The sequence below is a fragment of the Coturnix japonica genome, chromosome 12, assembly GCF_001577835.2.
Source record: "Coturnix japonica isolate 7356 chromosome 12, Coturnix japonica 2.1, whole genome shotgun sequence".
Lineage (NCBI taxonomy): Eukaryota > Metazoa > Chordata > Aves > Galliformes > Phasianidae > Coturnix > Coturnix japonica.
Window position 1 is genome coordinate 2967118 of NC_029527.1, and position 13675 is coordinate 2980792.

The window sequence follows — 13675 nt, forward strand, 5'->3', positions numbered from 1 at the left end:
ACAGATCAATACTGAAGCTTAATGCTAGGGTTGCCAGTCACGTCCAAGAACTAAGGTTTCATTGCTGGCTCAAAAGCAAATGATGCAGAGGTACCGCAGTACGTGGGTGCTTGAAGGCACAATAATCACTTTCAAAGAGCCAAATGAAGCTGGTGAAAGAGAGGGGAGCCAAACACAGTTCACATCTGGAGTGCAAGCTGGGCTACTGCATATACAGAGATGAGTACACCATGAGCAAGAAAGGGAAGTCACTGCTGGAAGGAAAAGCAGAAGGATCTGCATAGAAGCCTGAATTGTTTTATGTTCATAAGGAACTCCAAATTGCTTGGAGAGGAAAAGCATCCAGAAAAGCAAAAGATAAAACACGAGGCTGTAGAGACACTCCAAATTTTCCTGAAGTTTCTAACAAGCAGGAAGGAATATCTGATAGGAAAAGGAAGAGTGAAAAGGCTTCCAGGAACACAGAGGGCTTGCTGCAACAAACTCAGAGAGAGCTATAAAACGATTAATTGGTACCCAACTGCAGTGCCCACCACCCAAGAACTTTTGGCAGGCAATTCCTCTTACATTCTACCCATTCATATGCTGGGTCACGTGCAGCTTTTACAATTCAGCCATGTTAACATCCTTTTGAAGTCAAACTTGGCACATGCAACAAACCTTTTGTACTGAGTCACTGGAAAATACTGTAAAAACTATTTATGATCACATAGAGAAAACCGTGGGCCAATGTCAGGAGAAAGCTTGCATATCAAATACACACGGCAGCGGGTCATGCCCTAGTGCAACAAGATTAGCCACATACATGTGTGCTCAGTGTTGCCAGGGTACATCAGTCTGTTCTGCAGGCTCTGGGAAAACTTGGTGGTGTTGAAACTCAATGGTGAAACTGCAGAACTGTTAGAGGAGATAAAAAAGGGCAGTTACATTTTCTTACGGCATTTTCTGGAAGTTCCTTACAATATTTTCTGCTTTTTGATTTGAACTTTCATTGCTTACCACGTGTCATGCAACTTTTTTTTGCTAAGGTTAGGAAAAAAACAGCTTAAATCAATCCAAGAACCCCAAATCTGCAGAAGTTGATGGGATATTATTTAGTTCAATCACATAAAAGACTGCAACAGGCATGATCAGCATAGAGGGACAGACATTAATCGTTTCCTTTAAGTAGATTCTCTGCAGAGTAAAAGATGTCAACAGCACGAGAACGGAAAATTTATTTAGGAAGAGCTTGAACAACAAAAGCCACTGTGGAAATAAAGTCACACTGCTGGAATTAACCGTGTCAGATCAGCAGGAGGTGGGATGACAGAGATTTGTTTCCCAGCTTTAACAACCCTGAAAGACAGAAAAAAAAGGGCCTGGGATCATTAACGCCTAGGAATGATGGTCCCTATCCATCAGATAGGCAATGTAATGTTAGCTGATGCAAAGCAGGGGAAGCTGGAAAAGTGCATTCATTCACTTTGAGAAACTAAAGAAATACTCACAGAACAGTCTTTGCACCCCTACAGTAAGAACAGTGTTTAGAATTATTATTTTTAAATGTTTTTCACTGGCTGTCTTATAAAAGCGACACACATACTGCATTAAAACTTTATTGAAACTGTTTATAATTGCTAATAAAATCTGAATTATGACAATCTCTAGAAGCACTATAAAGATGCCAGCAGCTTCATTGCTCACAGCAATACAGTAAGAGGCTGATAAGCAAACCAACACCTAGCAATGTCAGGTGCCCTGCAGTCGAGTTAAAGGCATCATAACCTACAATCAACAGCAACATCTAAAGCCTCCCTTAAGCCAGAATCGAGTTACAATGTAAATGTCAAGGAAATGCATTCAGGGTTTGTGTTCACACCCTGCTTACAAGACTGATTCACGGACTCGGGCTGGTGATGGCCAGACCAGGCTGCGATGGGAGCACAGGCACGACCTGCACTGAGCGATGGGACTGCAATATGATGTACAATGCCGGTACATCTGCACCACGTTACAGACTCCACGGAGCGGCAATTAGCGCTCTGAGGCTTCTCCCACATGTTTTGGAAAGTTTTTCTCATGGCTGCGGAGAGGCGCCCACCCCCAGCTCACAGTAGGGCCGGGAAACACAGCACAGCACAGCTCAGTGAGCAGCACGGCACTATTTACATCATGAATGAGAAATCCTGGAGAGCTCACCGCCTGTTTACAGCGCCGGATGGGTTATGTCAGAACCGTAAAGCACGGCTGCGAGCAGCGCTTTGCACATGGCCGAGCTTTCTCTCCTCTCCCTCCGTCTCCCCCTGACCGACGGGGGCCGCCACGGGGGCGGGAGGCGGCGGCTCGGGGCCGCCATGCGAGGCCCGCTACTAACCTCAGGGTAATCATTGCCAGGGAGAGCGAAGGCGGCCGCGTCCTCCCTCAGCCCGCCCGGGGCCTCACGAACTTGGCGAGCGGCTGCGGCGCCCCGTCACGATAAAAGTCCCCGCCGGGAGCCGGGACAGAGCGGCCGAACCGCACCGAGAGCTGCTCCGGAGCACGGGGGGGATGCGGGAGGGAGTCGGCAGCGCCGCGAGAACGGGTTAAAGCTGGGAGCGTCTTTTTGTGTAGTAAAGAAGAGGGAGAGAAAATGAAAGGAGACCGGCCGGGCCGCCGCTTTCAGTACGGGAAAAAAAGAAAAAAAAAAACACAAAAAACAAAAAAAACACGCACTTATTCAACTAGAAATTAATGTAACGTTCCAGTCCAAGTCTTACCCTTACAGAGTCATTGTCTATAGCAACTGTGTCCATAACACTCTAATTCTCAAGAGCGCAACTTTCTAGTAAATGGCACATCTGTCAAACTGCAGGAAACATCTGGGAAAATGGTTAAATAAAAGAGGTGAGATTAAGCCCTTGTTTCCATATGGGCTGGGATACACAGCTCGGGTATGTTTGTCAGTGGTACAGGCTCTTTTCTACCTCTTGTGGTATCGGGCTGTTGGACCAGCACTGATTTTCACCCCTGTGTAGTTATATAACTTCTGCAATGCAGAATTTCCCATCAGTGAGAATGAAGCAGGGCCCCCTGGGATGGCAGGGCAGCAGCAGGGCTCTGTGCTATGCACAGCACTGCACACCCAGCAGAAGGCTTCATGGCACATCCACATCCATGGAGGTTTTGTGCCACTTTACCAAAAGAAGGGAAGTCAGGAACAAGTCTGGACCTAGCTCACAAAACCTTCCTATTTGCAAGTGGACAGCCCTCACACTGCCTGGTTTTTCCAAGTACTTACACACACAACCAAATTTTGGCAGATCAGATCTTTCTGTGCACAATCCAAATGCCCTTAATCCAATTCCAAGCCCAAAACTGCCCATAACAAGCACTGCACGTGTGCTAGGCTATCGCCTCCTGGGCTGAACGGGATTTGACTCTTCTGAAATTCCCCCTTAAGAACGTTTGTGAACCTCAGTGTTAAATATTAACTCAGACCGAGACTCACTAAAGGCTCCATTTAATGTCCATTTGTTGGAAGCAATTTAATAAGCATGAATGGACTGATCTCCATTAGTAGTTAAGAAAAATCTGACTAATTTTGGTTTATTGTTCAAGGAGAAGAAGGAAAAAAAAAAAAAAAAAAAAAAGACAAAACCTGGAAAAGCAATTTGAAACCTGCTAAGCAATCCTTTGTCTGCTGTAACCAACCGGAGCCACAGTGTGCCAATGGCACGAGGAGTGCAGAGACCTTCAGCTTCAGCAGAATCTCTCGGCAAACACCAGGTTAACTGCAAATACTTCAAAGGCACATTCATGTTAGAAGAACTGCAAGCAAATGTGAGGCACTGGGTGTTCAGAGTTGTGTGTAGGTTGTTTCTTTCTATTCTCATTTGTCACAATACAATGACAGTGTAAGCACATGTCTTAATATCCCATAAAGCCCGTTATGGAAAAAGGCAGTTAAGAGCAAAAAACTTTTCTGAAACTCCCACTCTACCTCTACAGCCCAGTTCTAAATCTTTAAGCCTGGCTTGGATCCACAGCCAGCCTCTGCCACAACAGGGATCTGATTCTCTACACAGCATTTCAACCTTGTACCCTCTGCCCGAGGATGCCAGAGAATAGCAGGGAAGGAGGTGATGGGGCCCCTTCCTCTAATAATGAACATGGTTTATTGATTGCTTCAGATCTCACTCAATTCCTTGCCTTGAGCTACTGCAGGCTTGAAGAGGACACAGCTGACCCTGCCTGGAGCAGGGGGTCATTGAAATGATTTCCCTGGGCCTAATCTAAATTGTACTGGACTTTCAAATGCAGATAAAAAAGAGTCTTTAAAGAAGTAGCGCCAGTGTAACTCCTACTGCATCACTAACTAAAGCGAGCAAACTCCACTGGATAGCTCAGATAGATGGGAGTCTCAAAGATCATCAGAACCTCTGTTCTATCACTTTTTATCTATCATTTTTTTACTACAAGAGAAACCCGAACCATGTATCATGCAAACCAAGAGATCGTTATTCTTATACATCTACCTAACGTATGCTAATCTTTGTAGTGTAATAGTTTTCATACAGAAATTAACATTTGTTGCAATCCTGATGCCACCAAGCCATACGGGAATTGCTGCCAAGAGACAAAGAGGAAAGTGCTCCATTCACAGCACTGTATCTCTGTACAGCCTCAAACCACAATGCTGCCTTTCAGCCTGATACAGTCTACAAGCAAAGAGAAAATACCAGCTGTCTTCCAAAAGAAATCCAAACAGGCAGTTTCGTGTACCACTAACTCAAAATCTGAATGCTTTCGAAGATGTCCATGTCATAAATTCTCTCTAACTGTAAACACAGCGATGTGGCACCACCATTTGCTAGCATGCAAACTGCTTTTAAAATCACCACAGCTAGAAAGTATTACCCATAACTGCCCCATTCCAAACACAGTTTTGTTCCCTCTCATTCCTAGTAAAATCAGAGCAGCAGCAACAGCCCAGTGGCAATCCTCATAAAAAACAAACAAACAGTTAAAAAAAAAGAAGGAAAAAAAGGAGTATTTCTGTGCTCTTGGCATTTACGGATTTGATTTGCTCTTTGGCAAACAAAATGCCATGAGAAGAAACTGCTATCGGACTTCTCAGTTCCCTGCAAGGACTCTTAAGGCAGAAATGATGCCTGCTGGGAAAAGGCTGATGTCAGCTCTTAAGAGCTCCCTGCAAGGATAAGGAGGCCTTTGTTTTCAGCTGAACTGTGAAAATGAGAAAATGCCTCCAGCCTGACAAACAAGAAACCCACATAACATAGGTCAGGCCTGAGACCTTTACTTAAAGGTACAACACGCTTCATTCGCACTCCACCTACATAACAATGCCCAGATACAGATCATTTCATACAGGAATTGCCATGAAGTGCTAAATACACCTTGGAATGGCAATAAAGAGACCTCATTTGCTAAGAAAGCCTGCTATAGCTCCAACCCCTTACCAATCAAATTCCTAATGACTCTCCTCTAAATCGAGGTGAATTTAGAGAAGTCACAGGAGAACAAAGGCATGTTCCAACGTGAGGCTTAAAATAAACTCACTGCTGCTTTACAGAGCATCAGAAAACTCAGTACACAAAGCACATTTTACTTAAGTACGACTATGCTTCAGTGAGTGCATTTTGAGTAAAGCATTTGAGAGACGTACAAGGAAGCGTGAAATGCACACAAAGGGATTTTGTACCCCAGTGCCTAGGTTTTAACGGGAGGTGGAAGTATGGTTTTTATCAAGTGAGAAGTTTGTGGGTGTCATTTCCACAACAAAGCTGTACAAATACAGTCAGCAAGCTGCGATGAAGGACAGATCTAACAATCTTTCTGCAAGGTTTCAGGTATATTTTTCTTTTTATCCTTAAGCTGAGAATTATCTCCCCTGAAAAACAAAAGTCTTCCCTAAATTTCTTCTTGGCACAGGAATTTTAGAAGCACAATAGAATTGCCAGGGCATACAATTCACTGTACTTCAAGCTCTCTACTCCACTAGTTGTATTTTGTCACGATAAAAGAAAACATACCTGAGTACAGCCCGGAATGAACTTCATCTGAAAGATACATTTGGGAACTACAGCTGAGCAAGGATTATCTCCAAGCATTCTATTCCAGAACAAAAGGCTGGAATTGCTTAATTTTTAACAGAATATCCAAAGCACGGATGTGGATTCATTCCCATCGATGCACAGTGCTTCTAAGAGTTAACATCACACTGCTAACAAAAGTTCTGCTCTTTGTAATGAACCACAGTGCCCAATTCTCATCTTATTGAATTACATTTCCACTCACAATATGCTGCTGGTAAGAGGATGAATATTCAATTGCTTCACAGTTCTACCAAGATGATCACAAAGACCCAGATGTCTGAACAAGAGATGCTTGTGGTTGTAAACCTACTGCTTTCCAAGCACAGACTTCCAGATGAACAAGATCTGTCCGTTCTGGACAGTTAGAATAACTGAAGACATTTAGCCAGAGGAGCAGAGATTTAAACACTGCTGTGTGTCGAAGATGTGTGTGATATTGACTGAACAATTTCTGTATCACCAGCAACCTCCTCCCGTGTGTTCAGGGCACTGAAACCTGAAAAGCTCAAACTACAAACACTAAACCTCACCCTTATAGTCCAAGTCACAAGTATGTATTTGCTGTCACACTGTATCAGTAACAAGGACAATTCTCATGAATTTACTTCTTCAAATTGAATATTATCAAAACTGAACTTCTAGAAGCTCCAAGTCAGTACTAATGGAAACACCGTTACCATGCTCCATAAAATACTACTTCCTCCACATTTACTGCCTTTTCGTCAGTGCAAACAAATCAAGTTTCTACAGGTCGTTTCTCATACCCAAAATATTTTAGGACAGTTCTGTAAAGTTTGAATAATCCACTTGAACTGTTACATTAGAATGAAAAAGTATTATGTTAGATCATGATTCATATCCAGTAGAAACTTTAACTGAAACAGATTAAGTCCCTAAGTCTCTAGGCAGACACAACCAGTGATTTTCACTAGCAGAAGATTTGCCTTTCACATACAAAAAGAATGCATTGAATAAAAATGTACCATAATAGGAAAGACTGTATCTGTAGGATCACGTGGAGTAACTGCCTGCATCTTTCATTTTGAATGCTGGTTGCATATGAGCCTGTTGGTTCAGACTTCATTATTTTTATAGTCTCCACTGTATAAAGTGTTATAACGTACGTAACTGCCAGCTGTGTTTTATTTCATCACTAGCATATGAATTTTTACAAATCGCACCTTTTCCCACAAAGTTACATAATAATTCAAAAATGCCATAAAATTCTTCAGATGTGTCATGTATGTATGCCACAGAAGCAGAGCATGCAGTTCTTTCCAGTACCACCATTTTCAGCGCCAGGGAAAGGCTATAAATAGTTAAGTTTTTAGGAGTGAGAAGGTATGTTGTAAATGAGAAGTCTCCCTCTGCCTGTGAGCTTTTATTGTTTTGCATTACTTCAGTGCTGGATTCCTGATTCGTAACAAATTCCAAGACTGCAGACTACAGGCCCAGCCTCTGACTAACACTATGGTGATTTATTTGAGGATAAATACCTCAGTCCGCATCTTACGACTGAACACAACAGTCCACAGCAGAGTGGAATGCAAGGAATGCAGAGGCTGCAAGAGCTGAGGCAGCAGGGAACGGCACTCAGCTATCAGGCTGCCCTGGACTGCTGAACTGCTCCAAACACTTCCTCCAGTCAAGAATGAAAGGAATTCTCTAAGCCTGTACTTCATGCCAACCAGACCTGCATTGCTAGGAATGCACACAGCAAGAATGGCATTTGATAATTACCCAACACGTGCACCTAACTTATCAGCACCTTACCTGTATGAAAAATTCCACATCTGACTGTCAGAGCTGGAGTGCAATCACCCAAGTAATGTTTAGCAACAACTGCAGCTTGCCCAGTTGTCAAGGCAGACTACAGAGCAGCTGGCTCACAGTCTCCTGGCCTCTGAAAAATGCAAACCACTTCTGTTTCTCCTCCTCCTGCTACCCCACCCCCAGAGTACAGATAGCTCAGAATCCGGGGAAGTGAAACAGAGCAAATTACAAAGAACACATGAACAGTGCTTTAGAGACTGCAAGGTTAGTGTATGCATTTTGTTACAAAGTTAAGCTAATTCCTGTTGCTTTGTTGTACGCAAACCAAACAGGTCATCGCTCATCTAATCGCATCAGCTTTTGTGCAGAATTTCCATGCAATCTGGAACAAAGGCAAGATCTACCAGGAAGATTTAGACACAGTATGATTTTAGCACACATAGAGATGAAGAGGACAGCACTACATTCTGTGAAACAGGAATAATAAAAGCAAGACACTTACAGATGTGGATTGAACATTCGACTCATTTTAGAAACATGTTCATTTTCACAGTCTATCTCATCATCCCCTTGGTCCATGCTGAGCTTTCTCTTATTGGGGCTGATCGGAGGAGGGCCTGTCCGATGGTTGGTTAGAGCAGAGGATACTGGGAGAGACTGCATTCTGGGCTCACCTCTTAAAGCTGCTTCACCTATAGGAAAAAGACAAGTGATGAACACAACAGGGAAAATAAGATAGAACACAGTGTTTTTTAAAAAAAATAAAAAGCTTGCAAACAAAATTCCCAAACAGATGTCAGGTGTGCAAAGGCACATTTAAACATGGTTATAAGATAAACAAGGTATTAGAAGCCATACCTTAGTGTTTCATGCATGAACAAAGCAACAGTTGAGAAAAGGTAATATAAGAGGGGTCAGCTCACCCCAGATGATCTGAAAGGTTGAACTAACAAGTCTTTCTAACAGCATTTATATTCAGAAGCATTCCTTCGTACAAGCTGCCATTCCAGCATTGAACTTTCATTACCTCATCCTGCAAAGCATGACTATTTGCAATGGAATAGGCTTTGTTCCTTTCCTTATGGTTGTGGTATAAATTCCAGGTACACATTTATGCCAAATATTCAAGATGTAAAGCTGAATAAACATTGAAATTCTCAAGTTATTCTCTTTATGAAAAGCTGTCCAAAACAAGCTTGTCTGGTATATAACTATGTGAGGTAAAAATTAGGGACAACTATACTTTCAAACTACATTATACAACAGAACATACATTTTCAATGGAAGAATCATACAACTTCAATTCTAAGAAAGGCATTTTTTTCCCCACAATACAGACCGGTGGTACTCAGTACTTGGTAAATTCTATATATTTTCTGATAGCACAGAAAATGCCACTCAGAATGTGGCAGTTACGTATAAACAATTCCAGAAGCGATACAATCAGCTTGCATAGAAACACACTCATGCAATGTTACTATGCATACATTAAAATGTGACCACAGTGCTCTTCCCCTTTCAATTAACTGTCTCACTGAACACAGGGCCTGAAGCACAGCGCTGCATTCTGCCTACGGTTACAGACTGTACTGGAACTCACCATCCTTACAGCCATGGGTTGTATTTAGATCTCATAGGGACTTAAAGACATTTGAAAAAGCACTTGAGGCTTTGAAAGGGGTTTGAGGAGGAGCTAAATTAATCAGGGTCACCTATTCTGGCAATACCCCTATATACAGCTACTCTTGCTAGAGTTTCAAAGTTGTATTTTTCCTACACTGCCAGAAGTGTTTTGTTTTCTACGCGGCCGTAATTTCCAAAACTAAAATTAGGATAAAGTTAACTTCATCTGCAGTCCCAAAGTAGCTGAGAATAGAAATCTTTGTGTGCCACCACACATTTTCACATCATCGCTGAGGCAGACGATTTATAAAACGTTGACCTAATTCCACACAAAACAAACACTATTTTGTTGGAAAAAGGAGGAGTGAGGAGAAAACCTCCTGAATGTTTACCAGTAAAAATAAGCATTTTGCCAATTTTGTCAGCATAATATAAACTAGCAAATATACACTGACCTATAATACACCACAAGTCATGATTTCTATAAAAGACTCTGGCACCAGATTTAAATTGGAACTTTCCATCTCAGCTCTAAATAGTAAAAACTGTCCTACTGCAGATGCTCTGAGACAGAAATCCAAACCCCTCCTCTATGAAAGGACCAAAGCACCCTTTGGGAAGCACCCCTCCCCCTGCCACTGTAATGTCACACAGAGCTGTTATCAAAAGACCTCTCATCTGAAATAATCTTCCCCTCAGTTCCTGTATTTGCAGTTCAGCCCTTATGTTTTGAGTAGGTATCGATCATGTTCTGACACAAACTTTAGAAGTAAACCACATCATACTTGGTTTCTCTTAAAGAGGAATCTCTCACTTCTCTTTGATAAAAAGTTTTATACTACGTCAAAAGACAGATCTGATCAATTCAGTCACCTATGATCACCTTCAGTCTGCAGGACAGGTAGGAAGACACCAAGCATCTCCTCCAGGCTGAGCCACGTGGCCAGCACCCAACAGGCACAAGGCAAGCAGGGAACAATGCCAGGCAGAAGTCCAGATAGCAGGGTAAGATTAAGAGAAAAAATATCCCTCCATTGTATATAGGGATAAATTGCATGCTCATGGCTTATAATTTTGATTAGGGTTAAAACTGCTTTATATTTAAATAGAAGGTGTCTTCTTTCCCCACCACTTTACTCCTTCCCAAATCTGAATTTAAACCAGAGAGGGAGAAACCACAGCAGTGCCTATGACACAAGGCGCTGGTTTGCTGACTGCATTTGTCTCCCCCAGCTGACCACACTCCATGGTAACCAGACTCACACCACACAACTGGCAAGAAAACACTCTGATAAAACAACTCTGTTTTATAAAATTCCTCAAGAATAAGCTCCAGTCTTCAAAATTCATTACTGTGAAGGCTTGTGTCTGCACTGCGATTGAAAGCATGGACAGCAAACACATTTATTGTGCCTCCCATAATACTTCCCTTTGTTTCAGTAAGCAGCTGGTGCGAGACACTCTTGATCTGCTGCTTTCTGATAGATCTATGTACAACTGTTCATACCAGTCTTAGTCTTTTTTTTTTTTTTTTAATTAAAACTGTTAGGCAACACGATAAAACACAGACAAGCAAAACTCAGATAACAATGTGACGTAGCGTCTGCCTATATGCCAGCACTGCAGTAGCACACTCACTCAACAAAAGTTAATGCAGTCAGCAAGAACGTTCTTTATGTTAACCACTTAGCAGCCTAAACTGCAAGTGATTCAAACTAACACAAGCAAAGGAAACATTTGTAAAAACAGCATGTCTCTTTTTGGACATAAGCACCACCACGATCGTTGGATCTTTAACATGATTTTTGTTTCTCTTGCAGTTCAGTCAGCAGTATCTGAGTCCCTACCGAAACGCTCATGCAATACAAACATCACAACAGCAAAAGCCATGTTTTCACAAGTGTGGATTTGACAGCGAGACACCAGAGGAGTCTTAAAATATGCCTGAGAACTCCAGGAGTTACCAACGATTGGATAAAAACAAAAAGATATACCCTATTTTGGCAGCTAACTTCCTTCCTCTCTGACCTGGCAGCTCTGCACTAAGACATGGCTATCACATCCTATCCCCCCTCCCAGTTTCCTCTTCCCGCTGGCTACTGTTAATCCATAAAATCTGTGCATTAATTACGATCCAGAAATGAAAGGCTTCATCTCTCCAGCTGAAGACTGACATGACACAGACCTTACTCCTTGACAGAAAATCTAAGCGCTGCCTTTGCCCGTTTCACTTTTCTGTTCTGCATCTGAGACACAGATTTGTTCACAAGGATACATTGCTGACACACTTGCTAACTTCAGAAAAAAGCCTTCCGTTCTGTATCAACAAGTCTTCACCTTTAAGAGCTTGAACTGAATTACCATGACCTCAGGCCACTCTAGTAATTAATAAAATCATGGGCATGAGTGTTTAACAGACTTTAATTAACGTGCATTACACCTTTAATTAATTTTTCCAATATCTTCATGCAGACAAACTCATTAACAAAAGGAGCTGGTTCATGTTCCCAGGGTCAGACATTCCCAGGAATCAATACTACATGAAGGTCTTCAGGGCCAGTTTTACCTTCTGGTCCAAAATCTAGCCCTCATCACACATGAAATATTTCAGCTGAAGTGCCAGGACATTCACAAAAACTATGTGTATGTGAAGGCAAAGCTACAGAAGATGAAGTTTAAACTGAAAACCAACAGGAATGGATTTATAAACTGTCGCATGTTTCCTTCTACTACCTCTAACACAAATGTCCGTGTCAACATGAATTGAGACAAATGACATTACAATTCCAAACCGTGGCCAAAAACCACTGATTTGAGATACTAAATGTCAAGCGGTGAAGTCACTGCAGTATTGCTCAATTTAATCAGTTATCAAAACAAGTTATCAAAACCACTAAGAATCAACACGTTGTGCCAGCAAATTAACATGCTGATGCTGTCAAGTGCCTACATTAGGTATTACTTATACACTGCATACAATGTGGTATCTTTGAAATGATGAAGTTCCCCAAAAATTTAATCTGTGCAAAATATTCAGACTAAGCTCTTAAAAGATCATAACTTAAGGCAAAGTTCCTTCACATGCATGGCCACAGAAAAACCAATTAAAACATTCAGACATCTCAGCAGTAGATCTTTGTTTTATGATAGAAGATAATATCATTTGTGACTGCTTAGGTTATTTATTTAACCGCTGGACATTTCTACAACCTGATGTAAACAAGAAAGTCTTTGTATCACTACTTCTGGATGGCTAAGTCATAGCTTGATACAATGACTTAGCTTAAATAAGAATTAATAAGGAGAAGCACACTGTCAAAGGCTGCAAAAGAAGTTATAGTAGCATTCACTTGCTTTGCAGTATATAAAACCAGGCCCACCTGAGAGCACAATGAAATAACAAACTACAAGAACAACAAGAAAATTAAATATTAATGAGAACAACTGAATCATAAAACACTGTTATGAAGCCATATCTTGGAAATATTCCTTATTACAGCTGACAGATTTCTTTCAGCAGCAAACTTACTAATTCACATCTCTGACACACATTTTACTGACTTTCTTGCAGGATGACAAAAAGCTTATTTAGGAAACAAAAGAATCACATACACATTTACAGAAAAATTGGCAAAAGCCTGCGCTCATCAGCTTACAAAACATATGAAAAGCACTTACTCCTGGAACTGCGCTCTGGCTACCACTGTGCAGAGATACATATGCCAGAAAACCCATGGCCAAAAACAGAATACAGAGATTAAACTGACTGTTCTGTTCTGGCTCCTCTATCTGACCATGCCTGCCAATGAGGGACACGTTACATTTGACGTCGCAAGTAAGAACATAAAACAGTGACCTCTGCATTCAATCACCTCCACCCACTTTTTCCTCCTCTCTCATCCAAAAGACTGCACTGGGAAAGGAGCCAGAGTTCAGGTACAGCAAGATCACTTGTGGAGCACGGGAATGATTGCTTGAGGATCCTTTGTTCATCACAGCTGAGCAGCACAGGCTAACGCAGATTTCAACTTAACAGAGCTTCCAAATGCTGCACTATATAAAACAATAAATACAAAACAACCAGTTGTGCCAGAATGGCAGAACAGACCCCAAAACCTGTCGCTGTGCCTTCAAACATACTGTGAGAAACTGATTACACCAACTTACATTCTTGTGATACTGTAACAGCGCAGCTATATGAA

The 13675-nt window shown here is 41.8% G+C and overlaps 1 protein-coding gene across 6 annotated transcripts in view; it reads right to left on the bottom strand.

The window, feature by feature from the left end:
* The window catches only part of VGLL4 (vestigial like family member 4), a 69479-nt gene that overhangs the window by 12746 nt on the left and 43058 nt on the right, over positions 1 to 13675 (bottom strand). For 4 of the 6 annotated variants that reach the window (XM_015874785.2, XM_032447289.1, XM_015874786.2 and 1 more), the window contains one exon: positions 8353 to 8542. In XM_015874785.2, the coding sequence (XP_015730271.1) occupies positions 8353 to 8542 (190 nt within the window). Of the gene's footprint in view, positions 1 to 2356; positions 2484 to 7850; positions 7972 to 8352; positions 8543 to 13675 lie in introns of those variants that run through there. The other 2 variants (XM_015874788.2, XM_015874789.2) reach the window with 2 other exon arrangements.